This window comes from Mauremys reevesii, linkage group 2 (genome assembly GCF_016161935.1).
Source record: "Mauremys reevesii isolate NIE-2019 linkage group 2, ASM1616193v1, whole genome shotgun sequence".
NCBI lineage: Eukaryota > Metazoa > Chordata > Testudines > Geoemydidae > Mauremys > Mauremys reevesii.
In genome coordinates this window covers 287384174-287405313 of record NC_052624.1, presented here as the reverse complement: position 1 = coordinate 287405313, position 21140 = coordinate 287384174, and the positions used below count along the sequence as shown (strand labels likewise).

Below are 21140 nucleotides of genomic sequence, written 5' to 3'. Positions count from 1 at the left end.
TTAGGAGCTGCTTTAAGCGAAAGTCCCGCTCCTTCTTTGTTCTTGGCTTGAATGACTTGCAAATTCGGCACTTGTCAGTCAGGTGAGATTCTCCTAAGCACTTTAGGCAAGATTCGTGAGGATCTCCCACCGGCATCGGCTTCTGGCACGCCGAGCAGGGTTTAAATCCCGGTGCCTTGGGCATGAGCCCGCACCGGGTCGGAGGAAAAGGGGCTACTACCCCAATCCCCCAGTCAAGTATATACACTAACTATGACTAAACTTACAAAAACTAACTATAACTACAATGACTTGAACTATATACACAAGAAATAGTAAATAACAGCGAGAAGCTAGGGTTGTGGAGGTCAGCAAAGCTGCTCTCCACAGTTCCAACGACCGTCACGGGCGGTAAGAAGGAACTGAGGGACGGGTGGGTCGGCAGGGGTATATATCTAGCGCTATAGCGGCGCCATTCCAGGGGGCGCCCAGCCGACCCACCGAGTGTTGCTAGGGTAAAAATCTTCCGACGAGCGTGCACGCGGCGCGCGCACACCTAACTGGAATGCATATGAGCAATCACTCGAAGAAGAATTGGAGAATCTCAGTCCTCAGGTGCGTGTGTCAGGGAGCTCTGAGCCTGCGAGAACAGAGAGTTTGAACGGAAATTGTCTAGCAGCCTTTAGCTACAGCAGGAGATTCCCAGCACGTCCTCTGCAGCTCACCTTGTGCTATTGGGAAAGCCCCCTATAGAAATAAGGATGCTTGCCAGGCCCCTCCCACCCACAGAGCGAACACTACTAGTTCTCAGCTCTGTCCTTAGTTGGGAGAGGGCTATGGGGCAGTTCCAGATGGGTGACCAGGAGCCCCCCCACACACCTGGCCTTGACAGCAAACATTCTCTCATACCCCTCTCTCCTCTGATTCTGGTCTCCAGATTAAGAAGCCTGAGTCAGTTACACAGGCTCTGGTGGAACACCCAGCTGACATTCTCAGTCCAGACACGCTCTGTGGACCTTTTCTATTTCTGAGATAACATCTCTGAAACAGAGCAGCCTCACCACTTAGAACAGCAATATCTTGCCCTTCAGTTCCTCACAAACAGCATGTCATGGAGCAGGGCAGCATCAGCTCCAAGAAACAGCTGTGGAAACGGAAGCACAGAGAGAGGATGGGACTTGCCTAAGGTCTCGGAACTAGGTCAAAGCCAGAAGAATCATCCAGATCTGACACATAGTCTTGTGCTTTAACCACACACCATCCTTCCTGTAGCAGCAGAGTTCTATGAAACTGGGTTCCAGCTCCATAAGACACAGAAGTCTGGGCTAGATGGGGTCCCTAGCAGTTCTTCTGTTTCTCTTTGGTCTCACATGCCTGCCTAGACCCAACAGTTGTCTCCATGGAGGCGGGGGTAGATATCCATAGCCACGGACTCCTGAGGCAACATGGTCTTTGGCCTGGATTAAAAGGAACCTCCGGCAGGTCATTCCTGACCTGCGAGTACTGGATGAAGTGGAGGGGCAGGTGAGGCTGCAGCACTGTCTTCTATCTCTGCTCATAACTTTCCTTCCTAGGCTGGAATTACATTTTGTTGGAGAGCTTGTGCAGACATGGGTTTGGCATTTCTAGAGCACAAGACTGAGAACAAACCTCACACAACTGCAGCACTAGCTCAGTATGGGTCGGGGGAGAATAGGCTGGGACTGGCCTGCACATGCTCTGCAGGAAGAGGGAGAAGCCATTCTGGCATCTTCTGTTCAGGGGGGACAGCTGCCTCTCTCCAGGATGCTCTGCAGCTTCGCACTCCCACTGGTCTTGTTCCTGCATTTCCTTGAGGCTGCCACAGCTCTCTGGTGAAGGCCTCAGTGCTCAGCCAGGCCTGTTACCTACTGCAATAGGCTGTGACTGAGGTTGTCCTCACACCCACCTGCGAGCACCACCTGGGGCAGAACAGCTGTTCATCCCCTGAGATCACTTCCCAGGGTGGCTACCTGCTCAGATGCTAGACAGGATCCTTAAGGCCCTGGCTGATCTGGGACCTGCTCTCATCCACCCACTGAGAGGCTCCTACTCCTGGGGCTGAACATGCCAAGAGAAGTGCCCGAAGACCTTCCTCTCTGGGATTCACTCCCATTGACAGTTCCAGCAGAGCCAAGGCTGGTGCCCCAAAAGGCATCAGGCCAGGCACGTGGGGCTCATGTCCAAATTTAGTTTTGCTTTCTCTGGCCTTTCCAGGTGCAGGTGCTAGAACTGTGACTCATGCACTGGAGGACTGCTGCCATTGGTGAGTCCTGGACTGGTCCTGCAGATACAAAACCACTGTTTCCTTTTGGACCCCAAGGGCCCCCCATGAGCCCAGGCACAGTCAGTGTCTCTGTTCACATAGTAGTTTCCCTAGGGACACAACTTTTGGCTGAAGGCAAGTCCCATCCAGACCAGCTACGACCATCAACCACCTGCTCTGAATTTAAGGATTCCCATCCTCTGGAAGTTACACTGCCCCTTCCCCAGCCTGGTGCTGCTCCCTATTACTGCTCCTTATTGCACATTGGGCCAAGAGAACATGGGACCCCAGAATCAGGGGAAACATCTCAAGACAGCTCTTCCCAGAAGGGGGACGGGAGCCGCTCAGGACCCCAACCCGCTCCTTCCCCCAGCCACTACCTACCCTGCACAGTACCCCTAGTGACTTTCATAAGCTCCGGGGAGTCAGCCCAGCCCCACACTACATCCAGCTGGGACCCAGGCACTTCCATCAGTTATGCATGTTCAGTGTAAGCACAAGCCTCAAATGGAAAATGAGGCAGAGGAAGAGCCGAAAAGGGCGGGGGGGAGGGGAGGGAGAGCTCCCCTGGAGAAAACAGCCCTGAGCCTGGACTGATCTTATGCTGCCAGGTCCTCAGGAGGCTCCTGGAGGCAGCAGCAAGGGACTGCTCTGTACACAGCTGCAGAGATAGGGAAAGGAAGCCCTAAGCCTGGGACAAGCAGGCATAAAACAGGAGGAACGAGAAGAGCAGAGCAAAGGGATAGTCAGGCTCAATAGCATGGAAAGACTCCTGGGCTGGCAGTGAGATGGATCACAAAAGGGATTTGTCTCCCTTGATGGAGGGAAAGGAGGGGCCCCCTATCACCAGGGGAAGCATCTCACCCAGGCGGAACACATTGCTAATGGACTCTCACCTTCAAGTGGCAGAGCAAGAGCTCCTTTACACAAGCCATTTAAACTGGACCGGACACAGCCATGCAGAATACAATGTAAGGACCAGTCCTGCCCTGGGCCCAAGACAGGGAGGATTTGGGGAGGAGACTAACCAAATGGGACTGAAGAATCCGTCTGGAACAAAGTGGTTTATGTGCTGAACAACCGAACACAGACCCAATAGCTGGCTGTGGGGGTTTCCTGGAGTCTGTGCCAGCCAGAGAAAAAGGCAGCTCCTGGGGTAATACATAGAAATCCTTGCCCCTCCCATTAGAAGTCATGCCTATATATAATCCTTGCACAGAAGCTCACTTCAGCCCCAGAGGCAGAGTCCCTGAGCCAGGGGAACATCCCTGCACACAGCATCCTTCAGGTCAGAACACATGCCCATTACTGGTGCCAAGAGAAAACCTGGCCCAAGAACACCTCCTGAACAATGTGTTCACACCCTGCTCCACAGCCTCACTCTGAGACACAGACAATACCTAGTGGTGATGTCCTGGCATTCAGTGCCTCATGCCGCTCTCAAAGCTTCCGCCTGTGATTTCACCATACGAACTGCCTCTGCACTCCATGCTCATTTATTTAGCAATCCCGGCACCCTGGGCTCCATTCGCTAGTAAGAAGGTTGGATTTTCTAGCTGACAGTACTGCCAAGTTCATGGGGCCTGAGCACCTCACCGGCTCCAGGGTGGGTGTGCTACACCCCCTCAGGCAGAGGGAGAGAGCGCAGAGCTGGGATTTCCTGGGCTCCTACATCTTCAGCAGCAGCAGCAGACTTTCCGCACCTGGAGCTCAGTGTCAATCAGCAGGAAGGAAGGGCATTGAACCCAATAAGAGAGGAGACGAACACCCAAGCCTTACTCAACGGTGGGGGTATGTCTGCATTGCAATAAAAGACTCGCAGCTGGCCTGGGCCAGCTGACTCGGACTCAGGGCTCAGGCTGTGGGGCTATAAAACTGCAATGTACACATTCAAGTTCAGGCTGCAGTCAAGTTCTAGGACCCTCACGTCCATTGTGGGATCCCAGAGTCCAGGCTCCAGCCCAAGCACCTACACTGCAATTTTATAGCCCTGCAGCCCAAGCCCCATGAGTCTGAGTCAGCTGACCCAAGCCAGCCACAACTCTGCTGCAGGTCTTTTATCACAGTGTAAACGTACCCTGAGTGACAGTGAGGGAGGGATGTGTTGTCAGAACTTCCTCATCTGATGTGAAAGTCCTTCAATACTCCAGAGCCATGGAGACATCCTTGGGATACACTGAGGGAGGAGAACTGCTCAGAATCAGAGGACATCAAGCCTGCATCCTGCCCAAGACCAACATCTCTCCAACATTTCCATAGAAAGAGCAGATTTCCCTTCACTCCACTCCAAGAAACTCCTGCTCCTGTACCAGACAGAGGGGCCTGGCTACAAGCACAAGGGAGGGAGCAGATAGGGAAGTTCAAGGGGACACTTGCACCAGCAGCAATGCCAGGACTCGGATACAGCACCCAGCTCCCGGGGGCTTGGCAGGGCACATGCTATACAATATGTAGATATTATCATTACAGCTGAAGCATTCTAGGTGCGAGCATTCAGTACTGACAACAGGGTCTGGCTGTCAGTAGTTCAGGTGGCATCCATCTCATTTCTGTACTCTGCCAGCTCCCAGAAGACCAAAGTGCCCCCTGAGTGGGAATGGTGCAATAGGGCTGACGGCAGGAGACATTCCAACAGCAGGGGCTGCATATGTTACCTGGAAAATCAGGGAGAAACCTCCTCCTTCCCAGCCATGGAGCTGGCTCCACTGCAGAGTGACAGTGGGAGGGTGACACTCCCCTGGGCTCAAGGAACAGGACAAGCCCATTCAGAACGTGGTAACTGTCAGAAAGTTCATAGACAGAGTGAGCCCTGGTAGCGAGAAGCAGAAGCTTGATCTGTGACACAGATGGGGCTCTGGAAAATTCCAGTGAGCTTGAAAGGCACAGAAAATATCCCTATGCTGACACCTGCTGCAAAAGTAACTCTTACAGCTGCTTTCAGAATCTCTCTTCAAACATCATGAAGTCCTGAAGGGGGGCAGGAGAAGAGAGGACATTTCTGTAGTGCTTTCAGGAGCTTCCCTTAAACTGCCCTGAAGAATGAGTCAGTGGACCACACGGTCACTTGGGCTGGGAGACACTTGCTCCAACCCCCACTCCTACTGCACAGCACAGGCTCCTGAGTTACATACAGCCTCAGCCTAGGTTACAAGCAGTCATTCCAAGCCCTTGTGCTCAGACACCACCTCCAACAGATTTCTCTGCTGCCTTAAAGCCCCCTTCACAAAAGGGGTGTTTCTTGCTCTCCTGCTCCCCACGCATCTGACTGGCTCCCCTCTTCCTTAGTGCAATGCAAGCAGGGATTGAACTCTCAACCCCCACAGGTTTCCTAAATTTCTCCCACCTCACCCCAGATCTGCAGCAGCCATTCTCACCTCAGTTATGGAAAGGCAGGGAAGGAGGGAAAAGATGGGGAAGAAACAATCATTGTGCATTTGTTATTTGTCAGGTCCAGAAGCCACTTGTCCCAGACAGAGCAGAATTCCTCCTGCAACAATGACTCAGACTAGGAAACAAATCAAGCAGGTGGGATGATTTCTGGCAGAGAGAGAACAGCAGGAGTGGTACAGACCTCTTCCTCCTCAATGCGAGCAGGCTCAATCAGCAGATTATTGGCTTGATCAAACGACACCCCCTGTTAGGACAGGAACCAGCAAAGAGGCATGCGGATTAGTGGAGCAAAAACCAAACCCACCACCATTACCACCACCACCCGACTGCACACCGCTCAGAGGCAGGCCCTGCCACACAGCACAGGGATAGATCTCCTCTCCCACACCACTCACAACATTCACCTACCACACAAAGCACCAGACAGGGCCACCTCCCCTGTGGTCAGAGCACTGAGAATGCCAATCCTGCTAGGCCAGACTCATAGAACTCCATGCCCTGGGACCACATTGTTTGGCTTAGCACTCAGGATCTGAACTCCAGCTTCACGAGCTGAACGTTACTCGCCGTTGTTAGCCCTGTTGTGCCCCGTCAAGGAAGAATGAAGGATTGAATGATACAGGAGAGAGGAGAGAAGGGCCCTGTAGCACCACCCAGCTGCTGCACACAGGGGACAGAGGCCACCCCACAATCTCACCATGCCACCCTCCTGGAGAAAAGGCTCCAGTGCAACAGGCCACCCTGCCAGAGGCCACAAGTTTCCTGCTCCCAAGTGCATCACGAGTACACAGGAGACCTCTAGTACAAGACCCCTCCGGATTTCCCTAGGGCACCAGTTTTCATGCCAGAAACACTAGGTCATGATTCACTCCCACCTCCACACTGCCCTGCCTCCTCTCTGCCTGTCCAACACACACATCTCACCTGCGGTTCCCAGGGACACAGCACTCACATCCCCACTCCAGGAGAGAAGCTCAGAGAAGAGGTGAGGCCTGCAAATCTGCCTTGCTGGAAAAGGTGTCTGACCCAACCCCTTGAGAAGGGCAGCTCCTAGTAGAGGCCTTGCAACCATCAGCAGCACAGACTTGACCATGAGGAGATGCAGAAGCTGTGGCACCAGCGCCTGCATGATCTTCATTAGGCTTTGCCTACAGGAGTGGGCCCCAAGCCCACGGTGCCAGGCTGGAAGAAGCCTTCTCGGTCCAGGCCATTTTCCAGGTAACAGCTGAACTCTGAGGCAGGGAGGGCCAGAGCCAGCCTTGCACACTCCTGACACACAGCTCTCGTTTTCAGCTCGGAGAGCCTCACGTGGCAAGGGGCCTGTGTGCTGGGGACCACAGCAGCCCCAGGGGAGCAGGTATCAGTGCAGGCAAAAAGGGAGGCCCCAACATCAACAAAAGATGCTGAGTGCATGAAAACCTCCCTCACTTTGGCCAGGGAGCCACAGGGGACAGAGGGCCCCCTGGCCTGAATAGGTCCATGAGCTTCAACCCAGCACCTTATGCCAGCTCCAAGGCACAGATCCAGGAGCTGGGAACTGGGCGGGGGCAATTCCACAATGGAGACTACACCACATCATAACCCTAATTCTCTCCCAGCTTGATATGCCCCACAACGTAGCCACCAACTCCAAACCCACTTCCAGCTGACCCCACAGATCATCCCTGTTACCTCCTCAGCCCCATACCAGCACATCTCCATGAAAACCCATGAACACCATTCCCGTAAGGTCTGCCCAAGTGTTAGCTCCACTCAGAACTGGGAGGATACCCTCCCACCTCTCCAACTGCTGGTGGGGCAAACATGAGCAGGATGGTGCTCCCTGGCCCCAGGTTCCCAGGGCACGTGGTAGGGCAGTGCCCTCAGGGCAGCACCAGGCCTGCGGTGTGGGGTGAGTGCAGAGTACAATTCTCCCAGTGCACCCAGCCATTGGAATGCATCCCCATCCTGAAGGCTTGTGAGCAGGCACAGCTCCTCAGGACAAGGGAGAGCAGTGTGCTACTCTGCAGCCACTACCCGTTCCTCCCACAGGGGCACTTCTGTGCAACAGGCTGGGAGCAGGCACCCAGAGCAAGTATGACAGATCTACCCAGAAAAAGAGCTCACCCCAGCACAGAAGAGAAGCAGCACCCACAGAGCTGGGAGGAGAAAACCTGTCTCAGGCTAGGGGGATGAGGATGACTCTCACAGCATGGAACACATTCTACAGCAATGGGTGAGACATACAGTCTGGACGGAACACAGGGAGGAGAGTCTGGGAAGCTGGCAAGGCTACAAACCAGCAGAACTGACCCCAATACAAGCCCAGCTCTTCCCACCCACAGCACAGTGTCTCCTGAAGTCTCTCTTCTCCTGTTTTCTCTTCAGCACCATGTGGGCCTGGCAGCTCAAAGAACAGCCACCTAGGGGCACTGGATACCCACCCTCTGCCTCCCAGCAGCTGGACAGGCAGAAAGGCAGCCCAGAGAGCAGCAGGGAGTTCCCAGCCTGTGCAGCACCCCCCGCAAGGCCCTACCTTGACTGACGGCTGTGTGGACAAGGCTCCGTTCTTCATATCATCCTTGTCCCAGGCCTCCTCCTGCTCCTCGGGCTCTGCACTGTTATTGCAGCCCCCCAGCTCCTCCTCTTCCTCAGGGACCCTGTCACTGTTCAGCCCCTGCAGGAGTGCCACCACTGCCTCTGGCTTGGGCAGCTTGGTGATCTTAAAGTGTTTCTTATAGTGCGGTGTGTCCTTGCGGATCAGCCTCTGCTTCTCCACTGGGAACGGCCGGTCTTCATCCTCATCCTCGCTCCGGATCAGAGTGTCCTCAGCAAAATGCACTGTGGGCTACAATGACAAAGACCCATGAATGGCTGTGAGCCTCAGACAACAGCTGGACTTGGGGGCAAAGCACTGACAGCTGCTGGTCTGCAAGGCCAGCCTAGTCAGGACTGGGCCCCGGACACAGGCAGGAGGGACAGACTGAGGGCTGCTCCTCTGATGCTATTCAGGGCAGGTCCAGGAGCAATATCCAGAGCAGCTTCCACCACACCCAGCTCCAGGGCCCTGCCAGCACCCCTGTGCCCCCGACCTTCCACCCACTGCCCAGCTCCCACCTGCCTCACCCCCTCTGCAAACATTCAGGTTCTATCCCACCTCCCATTCCCATCCACGCCTGGAGCCATCTCCCTGCTGCTTTGGGAGATCTCCAGCGAGGCCCCATCAGGATCCTCCACAAAACCACCCAGTGCAGCGCCTACCTCATTGTACTCCACTTCCAGCTCCTCCTCTTGACCAGCCACCGCCTCCACCTCCTGCTCTTCTTCAGCTCCAGGCTTCGCCTCATTCTCCAGCTTCTGCGTTTCGGGCACTTGCCCATTCAGCCTGTCTCCCCCTCCTCCCCCCTCCTCCTCCTCCTCCCTGAAGTTGGCAGAGACAGTGCTGTTAGAGACATGCGAGTCCTCGCTGCGATTGGACATGGCACTCAGCCTCTTCACCTGTGGGAGTGGGACAGGCAGCGAGAACTGAGGCAGAAGCCAAAGGGACACACAGAAAAGGGGGAATGGGACCCAGCACTGAATGCTGCAGACCCTGGCCCAGCAGGATCCTAACTGCTTCAGTGGGCTGCCTGGCCTCATCTGTGCCACTCCCCAGCTCACTTCATCCCAGCCCCTGTGGCACAGCCAGCCTGGTACCTATCAGCACAGAGTGCTGTCATCAGTGTTACACCTGGAAGACAAGACTTCGGTAGGGAACTCAGCTGCCAGCAGCTGCAGAACAGTGCATTGTCACTCACTTGGGGATGCCCAGGGAACGACTGGGAACCCTCTGTATGGAGCGAAGGGAAAGCCATTACAAGCGCATTACTACGGCTCCTTCCCTGCTGAGGGGGCCGCATTATCCCAGGACAAAGGCACATGGGCAGAATGACTCGGAAGGGCAGAGATTCACACAAAGGTCACACAGCAATCAAGTCAGGGTCAGAGCCAGGGCAAGCCCCGAGTTGCCTGATGCTAAGTCCTGCCCTAAAAATGCATCACTTTGCACACAGGCTGTCAAGGTCCTGCTCTGCCTCAGCCCAGCCCACATGCAAGCTGACAGTCTTTTGCTTTCCCCATATTATGCCAATGGTGCCAGTTTTCATGGCCACTTTTTTCCTTGTCCCTCTCTTGCTGCCCCCCCCCGCATGGGACTCCCACACTACATCAGTGCGCCAGGATTCATTCCAGTGCCTCCTAAGAATTCACTTCTTCGGCCAAGCCTACAGACATTGCTGCCCCACCTCAGAAAAATGCTGCACCAGCCCCTGCACTGTCAATCCAATAAAGCCCCAATTCCAGAGCTCCCATGGTACTGGCTCTGATCTCTGCAAGGGTGGCTTAGTGCTCAGCTGGTGCAATTAAAGGTGTATGCCAGAGAGCTCCGCAACTTTCTGGCCTGGTCCTGCAATCTGTGCGGGGAGCACTCACCTCTGAGTTTGGAGAATCCAGGTCCACATCGGGCTTCGCCGAATATGTCTCATTGCGCCGAACTTCCATCACTTTCTTCATGACCTTCAGCTCACTAGGGTGAGGAGTTGCTCTGCGCTGCAGGCCCTGCCAGGGAAAGAGAGCACAGAGCAGATGAGCCAGTACACACAGCCCAGAGACTCCAGACCTTTAGACTGAGCATCAGCTCATCCTCACACTTTGCCAACAGAGAATGCCAAACGGGGAGCTGGCCCCAACCCAGGGGGAGATGCAGCCCCAACTGGGCCCCACCTCACTGCCACTGGGCTGAATTCTCCTCCCCACCTCCAATTCTGTGCTACAGTGAGCAGGAGCCCTGAGGGGAGAATGCAGATAGATTCCCCTCAATCTCTCTGGTATTCCTTTAGTGCATGCTACAGTCTCTTGCTTCTCAGCAGTGCCAATGGCACTTGCTGAGTGGATCTGTCCCAAAGCAACAGGCAAGAGAACAGCATTTCAAACAACAGAACATGGTGGTAGAAAACCACAAACACTCATGGGGCTGAAGGCCCTAGGGACTCCCAGAGCAGGCCCAGCACCTGGACTTGTTCTAACCTCCTTTTATTACAAGGGGCTAGGAGAGTCACTGGACTGGAATCATCTCCTAAAGTCAGAAGTCCTGCAGGATGCTCTAGCATCACAGACAGGTCGCAGTAGCCTTCACCATGCCCTACCACTCTACAGTTTGGAGTAAAATAACTGGCCATGTTTCTCTGGCTCTGTGACTTCACCTAGGGCTGTAAAATCTGAGTGACTGATACATAGTCATGGGATACAGGGTTTTCCCCTCCAGTGCATTAGTTCCCATTGGGTCCCAAGTCGGGGGACTGTCTGTCCGGATCAAGAGGCTGAGGACTGGGGGCAGTGCACTGGGATTGCAGTGACAAAGCCACCACCATGGGGTGACTATTTGGTGAACCTTTTGTAAAGTGAGTTAGTGGCCACGGTTTATTCTAATAGGACAGGTGTCCAGAATGCCAACCTCGTTAGGCCCTTATTGGCAGCTGCTGCTCGTAAGCCTGCCAGCCCTCATGCTGTACATGTCTCTGGGGTGGATGACTTGGCACAGAGGCTAGTTCCCCTCAGCCTGGGATGGTGTGTCCCCTCTGGGAGGCAAGGGCTGGGGGAGATGCAGCTCATACCATACCCCTTGGGGAGGGAGAGGCAGCTCTGGGCAGACACATTGTTCCTTGCCCTGCAGAAGTCTCCAGAGCACATTTCCTTAGGAAGCTGGCAAGGCCCCGGACAACCCACCATGCCTGTTTCTCTTACTCTCTTCTCAGCTCCAGCCTCCTCGTCATCATCAGCTTTGGGCTCGTCCAAAAACTGGATCACACTGACCCGGTTCAAGTTGGTGTCTGTCCAACTTTCATCCACGCTGTTCTGCAGGAGATTCTCTGCAGAGAAAGATGATAAAGAGAGAGCTGGCTCCTGGGCAACAAGGTGTTGGGGCCTGGGTGAGACGCACTTCCCACCGACGAGGCTCTCTCTATCAGAGAGCCCCCCAATAGCCACTAAGCGGCAGGGGCCTTAGGGGGAGAGACTGTGTTGCACACTCCTGTCACCCCTTCAGTGGTCCCTGACAGGGTTGCATGACACTTGGCAACCTCTACACGGGGGCCATGAAGGATCCAGCTCCAGCGCTGGGTAGGAAGAGGGGAAGAAACAGAAGCTGTGGTGCTTGGACAGCACTGAGCAGACAGAGCAGTCTCCAGTTCAGCAGCAAAAGGAAATGGTTAGCTAAAGGGATCTGATGCCACCTGCTGGATAGGCAGTTTCACAGCTTTAACATTCTCCAACTTGGGGAGATCCACCACGTCAACAGCTGGGAGCCCAGGCCTGTTACATCAATCACAATAACCATATGAACAGAGAATAGTCCAAGGGTGGTGAAGAGGAGACATCTGGGAACAGGAATCAAAAGAGACCCCCCCAGGGGAGAGGGCAACAATGGGCTCTTGGCCTCACATCTCAGAGAGAAAAGAGAGGACAGCCCTTCTCCACAGGAGGCAAGGCACCATGGAGAAGCACTCATGTGGGGCCTCTTACCTAGACTGGGAGATGGCTGCTGGGGCAGCAGGTAACAGGTGAGAACCTTTTCACCCGTCTTCTCATCATCTTCTGTCTGGAATTTCAACATGGGCTGGGACTGGTTCTCTGCAAGCCACAGGGCCTTCAGGTTGAGATTTGTCAGGGCAAAGGGCAAGTTCTGCAGCCTGCATGAGAAACATGGCTGATGAGACCCCACTGGCCTAGAAGGAACCTCCACTGGGCCCTTGAATTCCTCCACTTTCCTCGGGGCAGGATGGAGCAAACCCTGAGACAGGGCCTCTCTCTCCAGTGTTGAATCTCTCTCATGATGGAGACTCCACACAGCTCTTGCCAGACTGTTCTGCAGCAGTCCTCCCACAGCCTCCCGCCACCACACTGTCAGCTCTATGACTATGGGTAAAAGAGGGACACTTGTATTTTAACCACCCAGGGCTCAGTCCCAGTGAGTTTGTCTGGAAAATTGGAAAAAAAAAACAAAACCATTGAGCAGCACTAGGGAAAAGGAGACTCTGCCCCAGGCCAGTCAAGTTCCTGAAAACTCCTGGCAAGTGGAGGGTCTAACCAATCCAAGGCCTATGCTCTTCCCACTGCAGGACTCCAGCCAGGCAGTGGCAGGAGGTCATACTTAAGATTATGTTCTAATCATGGGTATTTTTTAGTAGAAGTCATGGACAAGTCACGGGCAGTAAACAAAAATTCACAGCCTGAAACCCATCCATGACTTGTACATCCCTGACTAAATCTTGGGGAAGGGGGCAGCCTGGGGGGGGACCACGAATGCTCTCGGGGGAGCAGCCCAAGCCCCCATGGGTATTCAGGGCTGGGGGGTGTTGGCGGGGCTGTCAGGCTCCCTACCTGGCTCCACGCAACCCCCCCAGAAGCAGCGACATGTCCCTCCCTCAGCTCCTAAGCAGAGCCATGGCCAGGCAGCTCTGCACGCTGCCTCCACCCCAAGTGTCAGCTCCGCAGCTCCCATTGGTGGGGAACTGCAGCCAATGGGAGATGCGGGAGCAGCACCTGCGGGCAGAGGCAGCGCGCAGAGCCGCCTGGCCACAGCTCTGCTTAGGAGCTGAGGGAGGGACATGTCGTTACTTCTGGAGAGCCCCCCTGAGGTAAGCGCCGCCCAGAGCCCTCAACCCAATCTCCCGACCTGAGCCCCCTCCCACACCCAAACTCCTGTTGCTGCTGGGGGAGGGGGAGATGCAGTGGCCCAAGACTGCCCCAGCAGCAGCCAGTGTGGCTGGCCCAGGGGCTGCCTGAGCTCCTCAGGCGGCCCCCAGGCCAACCGCACTGGCTGCTGCAGAAGTCACGGAGATCCCACAAAGTCACAGAATCCGTGACTTCCACGACCTCCATGAGAAACTCTCAGCCTTAGTCACAGTGCAACATGACAATGGGCTGCTCTAACAGAGGAGGAAAAAGTGTCATCTTGAAGCTCTGGTACCCATCAAATCCCTTTGAAGGTGCAGGATTTTGCTGTAAAGCCAGAGAGCAGACAGCAGAAATTCCACTCTGACCCCGAGCCTGCAGAGACTCTACGGTCACTGTCACTTGTTCTCATTATGAGTGTCACAATAGACTCAGAGCATCAGACAGGGATCATGACGTGGTTACATTTACCTTACACTAACAGAATATGGTACCAACCAGGAATATGTATATTTGGAACTTTAAAAGGGCCAATTTTCCAACGCTTAAAACAACTATTGGCTGACTGGGAATTTAAGTGGGAAGTTTTGTTAATGAAAACTGTGACTTGTACAAGGACATGCTATTCCATGCCCTAAAAAACACAATTTTACAGACGGCAAGAAGCCATCCTGGTTAAAAGGAGATGTGCAAGTGGTGATAAAACAAAAAAAATTTAGGGCTGTCAAGTGATTAAAAAAATTAATTGTGATTAATTGCGCTGTTAAATAATAATAAAATACCATTTATTTAAATATTTTTGGATGTTTTCTATATTTTCAAATATATTGGTTTCAATTACCAACACAGAATACAAAGTGTACAGTGCTCACTTTATATTTATTTTTAATTACAAACATTTGCATTGTAAAAAACAAAATAGTATTTTGCAATTCACCTAATACAAGTACTGTAGTGCAATCTCTCTATAATGAAAGTTTAACTTACAAATGTACAATTATGTACCAAAAATAACTGCATTCAAAAATAAAACAATGTTAAACTTTAGAGCCTATAAGTCAACTCAGTCCTACTTCTTTTTCAGCCAATCACACAAAAAAGTTTGTTTACATTTGCAGGAGATAATGCTGCCCACTTCTTGTTTACAATGTCACTTGAAAGAGAGAACAGGCACTCTCATGCCACTGATTCATATGTCCCTTCATGCTTCAACCACCCTTCTACAGGACATGCGGCCATGCTGATAATAGGTTCTGCTCGATAACGATCCAAAGCAGTGTAGACTGACACATGTTCATTTTCATCATCTGAGTCAGATGCCACCAACAGAAAGCTGACTTTCTTTTTTCGTGGTTCGAGTTCTGTAGTTTTCACACTGGAGTGTTGCTTTTCTAAGACTTCTGAAAGCATGCTCCACACCTCATCCCTCTCAGATTTTGGAAGGCACTTCAGATCCTTAAATCTTGGATCGAGTGCTGTAGCTATCTTTAGAAATCTCACATTGGTACCTTTGTGTTTTGTCAGATCTGCAGTGAAAGTGTTCTTAAAACGAACAACATGCTGGGTCATCATCTGAGACTGCTATAACAAGAAATATATGGCAGAATGCCGGTTAAAGCAGAAGCAGGAGACATGTAATTCTTCCCCAAGGAGTTCAGTTACAAATTTAATTAACACTTTTTTTTTTTAATGAGCGTCATCAGCATGGAAGCATGTCCTCTGGAATGGTGGCCAAAGCATGAAGGGACATACGAATGTTATGCATATCTGGCACGTAAATACCTTGCAATGTGGGCTACAAAAGTGCCATGCAAAATGCCTGTTCTCACTTTCTGATGACATGGCAAAGAAGAAGCGGGCAGCAGCATTAGCTCCCGTAAACAAATTTGTTTGTCTTAGCGACTGGCTGAAAAAGAAGTAGGACGGAGTGGATTTGTAGATTCTAAAGTTTTACATTGTTTTGTTTTTTAGTGCAGTTATGTCACAAAAAAATTCTACATTTGTGAGAATAAAAAGATTGCATCACAGTACTTGTATGAGGTGAATTGAAAAATACTGAATCACTTGGTTAAATGGTCATAGTCTTACCAATCACATTTTAACTGAGCCAAATCCCAGGTAATGCTGCTGAGAGTCAAGAATGCAGGTTATACCTACGGGATGGGCGACTGTCTTGGAAAGCAGTGACTCAGAAAAGGATTCAGAGGTCACCATACATCATTTCCCCAACATGAGCTCTCAGTGCAATGCTGTGGCTAAAAGGGCCACTGCCATCCTTGGGTGCATAAAAAGCAGAATATCAAGGAGAAGTAGAGAAGTCCCTCTGCCCATAGGCTCCAAACAGCAATGCCCACAAGCCAGTGGACTACTGCACAGGGAAGTGAGATCTGGCTGAGAACCTGCCTGCACAGGCAGCAACTACTGTGCCAGTCTGGAGAGAAAGGGGCCCCCACACCCACAGAGACTGGCATCTGTAAGAGAGGCCAGCCAAGCAGACACACTCCTGGGCCTAGTGAGACTAAGTGGTGCTGAGGCCTTGTGCTGCATTGGGTGCAATAAACTGGGTAGCCCCCACTCTGTTGCTAGACTTCTGCCTGCATTCTCTTTTTTACTCCTGAAGCTCGTTCCATTATTGTTTTGTTTTTATCTGGGGCAGGGGGGATGTTGGCTTTAAGTTCAAAGAATGTTAAGTGTATCTAGCCCCCGCAAACTCCTTCACAAAACTCCCCCGTTAGCCGCTCCCGTTCGCTAGCTCCTCTGGTCACTTAGGAGCGGGCTTTTTAAAGCCCTGGTCTTCCTGAGGGTGGGGAACAGGAACAGCACCCAGCCAAGACCCCCTCTGAACTCTTCAGTGGTCTCCCACATGATGACACCATATTCCGTGTCCCTCCAGAGCACATCCGGGCCCACCTGCACTCTGTTCTCCTCCTTCCCATGTGGCTTCTATGATGGGCATGCCTGAAGTCTGGGCTACACCTGTCCAGCCCTGTGTTCCACTCACCTGTTCCCTGCCACATCCAGCACATGCAGCTCCGTGGTGTTGGCAAGTTCGGGAGGCAGAAGCACCAGGCGGTTGTCACGCAGGGACAGCACATTCAGACTGGCACAGCCTCCAATCTCAGAGGGAAGTGCTGTCAGCCGGTTCCGGTCCACATTCAAATTGGTCAGCTTTGTCAGCTTCCCCAGGGATTTTGGCAAGGCCTGGGTGGGAGATGGAGAGACAGCACAGAAGCCATGATGCCAGAGGCTTCACTACAGTGGGATTCGCAACCCCAAAGCAAAATAAAGGGGAAAGAACATAAGAACGGCTACACTGGGTCAGACCAATGGACCATCTAGCCCAGTACCCTGTCTTCACACATTGGCCAATGGCAGGAGCTTCAGAGGGAATGAACAGGTAACCATCAAGTGATTCATCCCCTTTTGTCCAGTCTCAGCTTCTGGCAAACAGAAGCCAGGGACACTTCAAACCATGGCTTTGCATGTCTGCCTATCCTGGCTAGCCAAGCCAGGAAGCTAGCCAAGAGGTTTAGCTCTCTGTCACCTCATGGCAGGGGGAGGAACAGCAACACCTACATCCCTCAGCAACTCATAACTGCTGGTGAAAATCAGCACCTCCCTCTGAATCACAGCCACAATCGCTGCCTCTCTCATCACGGGGCACTGTGGGGAGCAGGGCAGGAGCACTGGCTGTGGGGGGAGCTCCCATCTACTCCAGCCCCAGCCTCTTCCAGCAGGGGGCACTGTACGGAGAGGGGCAGGAGCACTGGCTGTGGGAGGAGCTCCTGGCTACTCCAGTCCTGGCCTGTCCCAGCAGGGGGCGCTGTGGGGAGCAGGGCAGGAGCACTGGCTATGGGGGGGAGCTCCCATCTACTCCAGCCCCAGCCTCCCCGAGCAGGGGAGAAGGGCAGGAACACTGGCTGTGGGGGGAGCTCCTATCGAGTAGGTAACAGCTCCACCTTGGGCAAGTTATTCCCTAGCTGCTCAGGATGGGAGTCCACTGCCTTTGGGAAGCACCTTGTCCTTCCCCTCACATGTGTTATTTACCCATCTGTGCTAAGATTTTGAGATCTTTGGGTCAGGGACCATTTTCTACCATGTGCCTGTGCAGCACCCAGCACAATGGGGTCCTGGTCCCCGATTGGGGCCTCCAGGCACTACCCGTACACAGTCATCTGGTGCTGGCCCTGGCCGAGCCAGGACACTAAGCTAGAAGGACTCGGGCTGATCCACTTTGGAGAGCCCAGGGGATTCTTCAGCCAACTCATGAGATGACATCAGCTTCATCCAGGGGTCTCCCGAGGATAGATTGTGGTTTCGCATCACCAGAGGGGAGCACAGCAGGTACAGCTCACTGAAGACTATGGCCCATGGTTGAGGTCAAGGGCCCTGAGCCCTCTGTGGTACTGGCTGAAACCCCCAGAGCTGCAGCCTGTGGGCAGGGCCCAAGGAGATGACAGACTGGCATGGAGCAGTAAGGGGTTGAGCTAAGCAACACAACAGGGGCTAGCATGACTGCCAAAACACATACTGTCAGCACATTCTCTGTCAGGATGAGCTCCGAGAGATTCTCACAGTCCCCAATCGACTCAGTCACCTCAGCCAGCCGATTTTGATCCACTTTTAGGATGGAGAGCTGCTTCAGCTGACCTGAGCACAGGGAGAGACAAACATGAGCTGCATCAGCAAGTGATACGGGCCCTGCCCACACTACTCAGCCAAACCATCCATCCCTTACCCTCCCCAGCAGGGCTTCTCACTGCTACCATCCACGGGGTGACATGGTCCCTGCTCCTGCCCCATACTCTTCCTCCAGGGCTACCTCCCTTCCCAAAGGGGTTATACTGCACCCACGCAAACACGATGGCCCTTGCTGCAGCGCACTTACCAATCCCAGCAGGTATGCGTTCCAACAGGTTCTGCGACAGCAGTAGGTCTGTCAGTGCCACCAGCCCGCTGATCTCATTGGGAAGCTGCTCCAGCTTGTTCTCAGACACATCCAGACAGACCAAGCGCCGAAGATTCCCCAGCTCCTGGGAGGGGAAAGGAGACACCACTTGGCTCAAGGGAGTGATGGAGCAGGGAGCACAGCAGTGAGGCAACACCCATGGAACGGGTACTCACCGGGGGCAGGGCTGAGAGCTGGTTTCGGTCTAGCCAGAGCTCCCGCAGGTTCGGTAGTGCTCCCAGAGTGTCTGGCTGTGACAGAACAAGAAAACAGTGCGTTAGCCCTTCCCACAGGAGAGCACCTGCTGTTCCTAAATCACCACAATCCAGCAACGACAGATGCTGCAGCTCTGCCGCCTTCTCAAGGCCATTCACCACAGACCGCTGGGAAAGTAAGCAAGCCAGGATACCGTGACACGAAAGACCAGGTATTGGGGAGGATCTCAGCTGACACATGCTGCGGGTTTCTAGATTGGCCATGCTGGCTGAAAAAGTTCCCCAGGAGCAGGCTAGAAGGGGACAATTGAGATTGTTTGGTCCCACAGAGGGGTGAGGGAGGGCTTCAGAGGCTTTCGCCTCAGAAGGAATAAATGTCCCCTCTCCTTCCTCCTTGTGGGAATGGGCAGAGATAACTTGATATTAACCAGCCACCCTACTACACCAACATTATCCACCACCCGCCAGCCAGCCACAGGGACATACACATTAGCTGGATGTCGCTGCTAAAATGATCAGCAGTGGAACAAATGAAAGCACTGACATTTTGAGAATAGTAGTTAGGTTTTGGAGTTAACGCTTCACTGAGAAGCGGTTCATGCCTCAGAACTATTCTTGCAGGTCATCTGCAGGTTCTGGCAGAAAGAGCTGCACCACCTCACATGGCTCCCGCTTTAGGAGGTTTTCACCACCACCACCAAGAGGTTAAATTCTTGGAAAACCAGTTCTGGAGCAGCACTCTGGCACCTGTCTCTGCAGCTATGGAAACTACAGAACACACCTGGATTCCAGCTCAGTCAAAGGCTGCTACAAATACGCAAGAGCAGCTGAGCCCAGGTTTCACCCAGGCACTCTGTGTTGGTCTCCAGCATTCACGGGGTAGAAGGGCCTAGATGGAGGTTTCAGCGTCTGCAGCTCTCAGGGCCGCCATGCTAAGATTGGGTATATATACCCCCTGGGGAATACCAAGGGAAGTTGCTGGGGTCTCTCTCTAATGGCAAAGCCAAACCAGAAAGGGGAAGGGCAGCAAGCCAGTCCAGGAGGGCTGAAGCAGATGACAAGGGGTGGTTGGGATGGGGACGCAAAGGTCAGAGGTAGCAAAGGCAAGCAACAGAACTGGAGAGGCATAAATCCTCCGGCAGCTAGAGAGCAGGGGAGAGTCCCCCAGAGAAACAGGAATGGGATGTGAGGGGGAAGCAAGATGTGCAACAGGATGGAGGAAAACAACACTCAGCACCAACACAGCAAGAGAACAGAATGCTGGGAACAGCTACTGGGCTGCAACAGGCACACTGGAGTCACCAGCTGCTCCTTGTGATTTCAGATCCCATCCATCCATCCCCAAAGTTGGACCAGGGCACTGTCCCAACCACCAACCATCTCCTTCCCTCCCACCTCCTCCCTCCCATCCGCTTCACCTACCAGCACTTCCAGGTCATTGCCACCAAGATCCAACTGCTCTAACTTGACGAGGAATGAGAGCGAACTGCAGACCATTGAGGGGAGGGGGAGAGAGGGGGAGAGAGAGAGAGAGATTAGCAGCAGGGACCCCAGCTCCCCAGTCAACGTCATTGTGAATGCCCCCCTGCACCAGGAGACCAAAGAGTCAGTCTAGATAGCTCTTTCCATGGTGCCTCCAAGCCAAGGGGCTCAGGTGAGTTGGGGCTCTGCCCCACCTCCTATCAGAGTGGCCAAAGCCAACAAGGTCCTGTCTGCTCTGGGCTAGTGATGCTGGCATTTCCTCCTTTGAACAGGGACATGTGAGCAGGTGAGTTCCACAGGCCAGGCCTGCTGCTGGTCTGTTATGCCATGGTGGAGCCCTGAGAACAGGACGATGGAGAGAACTGGAAAAAGCTCAAAAGGAAAATGACACACACTCCAGGGGCTGCAGGAGCTGAGTTACAGGAGAGAGGAGGGAGCAAGCATTTCTAGTTCCCTACCCTCAAGACTGGGAGCCCCACTGTCCCTGCAGAGGATGTGAGAGCACCCTGGGCATTGTCCTGCAGAAAAAGAGGCAACGGGATGACAGCGGACAAGGTGTTCACTGGATATAGTCTTGTGAGAAGCCTGCCTGCAAGCCAGGTCCTGGCAGCATCTTGGGGGCAAGTTCCTAGGGCTGGGTGAAAGAAGGAGCTGAGCAGTGCCTGCATCCCTGGGGACTTGTCCTAGACATGCCAGGAACCACTGGTGTGTATGTCTCCACTCCAACAGCCCCACAGCACTAGGCAATACAGCAACTACTCCAAGTGAGATGGCTAACAGGTTCATCTGCATTGACTCCTGGCCCTACAGCCCCACCCCATCCTCTGATTCTCAAAACATGGGTCACTATCACACCCCGTCAGATCAGAGATCTTCCTTCCTTTACACCTGCACAGCCTCCTTCCACCCAGCCCTCAGCAGCTCTTCTGCCCTTTTATTCTCTTCAGATGGGTTTCACTAGCTCAGTTTTCACCATCTCAGGAAGGAGACTCTTGTGCAGGCAGCTGCTCTGCCCCCCAAGCCAACTTAAGAGTCTGGTTGCATGTACATGGTAAAGCCAAGAGATGACTGGTCGAAAGGGCAGGCTGCAAAAATACCAAAACAACAGGGGAAGAATGGTTCTCCTCCAGTAACTGACCATGGTTCTTCAAGA

General features: G+C 53.3%; 1 protein-coding gene across 28 annotated transcripts in view; it reads right to left on the bottom strand.

Moving 5' to 3' along the window:
* SCRIB (scribble planar cell polarity protein) overlaps nucleotides 1-21140 on the bottom strand; it is a 212951-nt gene that overhangs the window by 148693 nt on the left and 43118 nt on the right. For 27 of the 28 annotated variants that reach the window (XM_039521983.1, XM_039521984.1, XM_039521992.1 and 24 more), the window contains exons 6-16: nucleotides 19928-19991; nucleotides 18467-18541; nucleotides 18231-18375; nucleotides 17874-17992; nucleotides 16344-16543; nucleotides 12191-12357; nucleotides 11414-11538; nucleotides 10103-10228; nucleotides 8894-9130; nucleotides 8169-8480; nucleotides 5835-5897 (exon numbers count right to left, since the gene is read on the bottom strand). In XM_039521983.1, the coding sequence (XP_039377917.1) occupies nucleotides 5835-5897; nucleotides 8169-8480; nucleotides 8894-9130; nucleotides 10103-10228; nucleotides 11414-11538; nucleotides 12191-12357; nucleotides 16344-16543; nucleotides 17874-17992; nucleotides 18231-18375; nucleotides 18467-18541; nucleotides 19928-19991 (1633 nt within the window). The remainder of the gene's footprint in view (nucleotides 1-5834; nucleotides 5898-8168; nucleotides 8481-8893; nucleotides 9131-10102; nucleotides 10229-11413; nucleotides 11539-12190; nucleotides 12358-16343; nucleotides 16544-17873; nucleotides 17993-18230; nucleotides 18376-18466; nucleotides 18542-19927; nucleotides 19992-21140) is intronic. The other variant, XM_039521989.1, reaches the window with a different exon arrangement.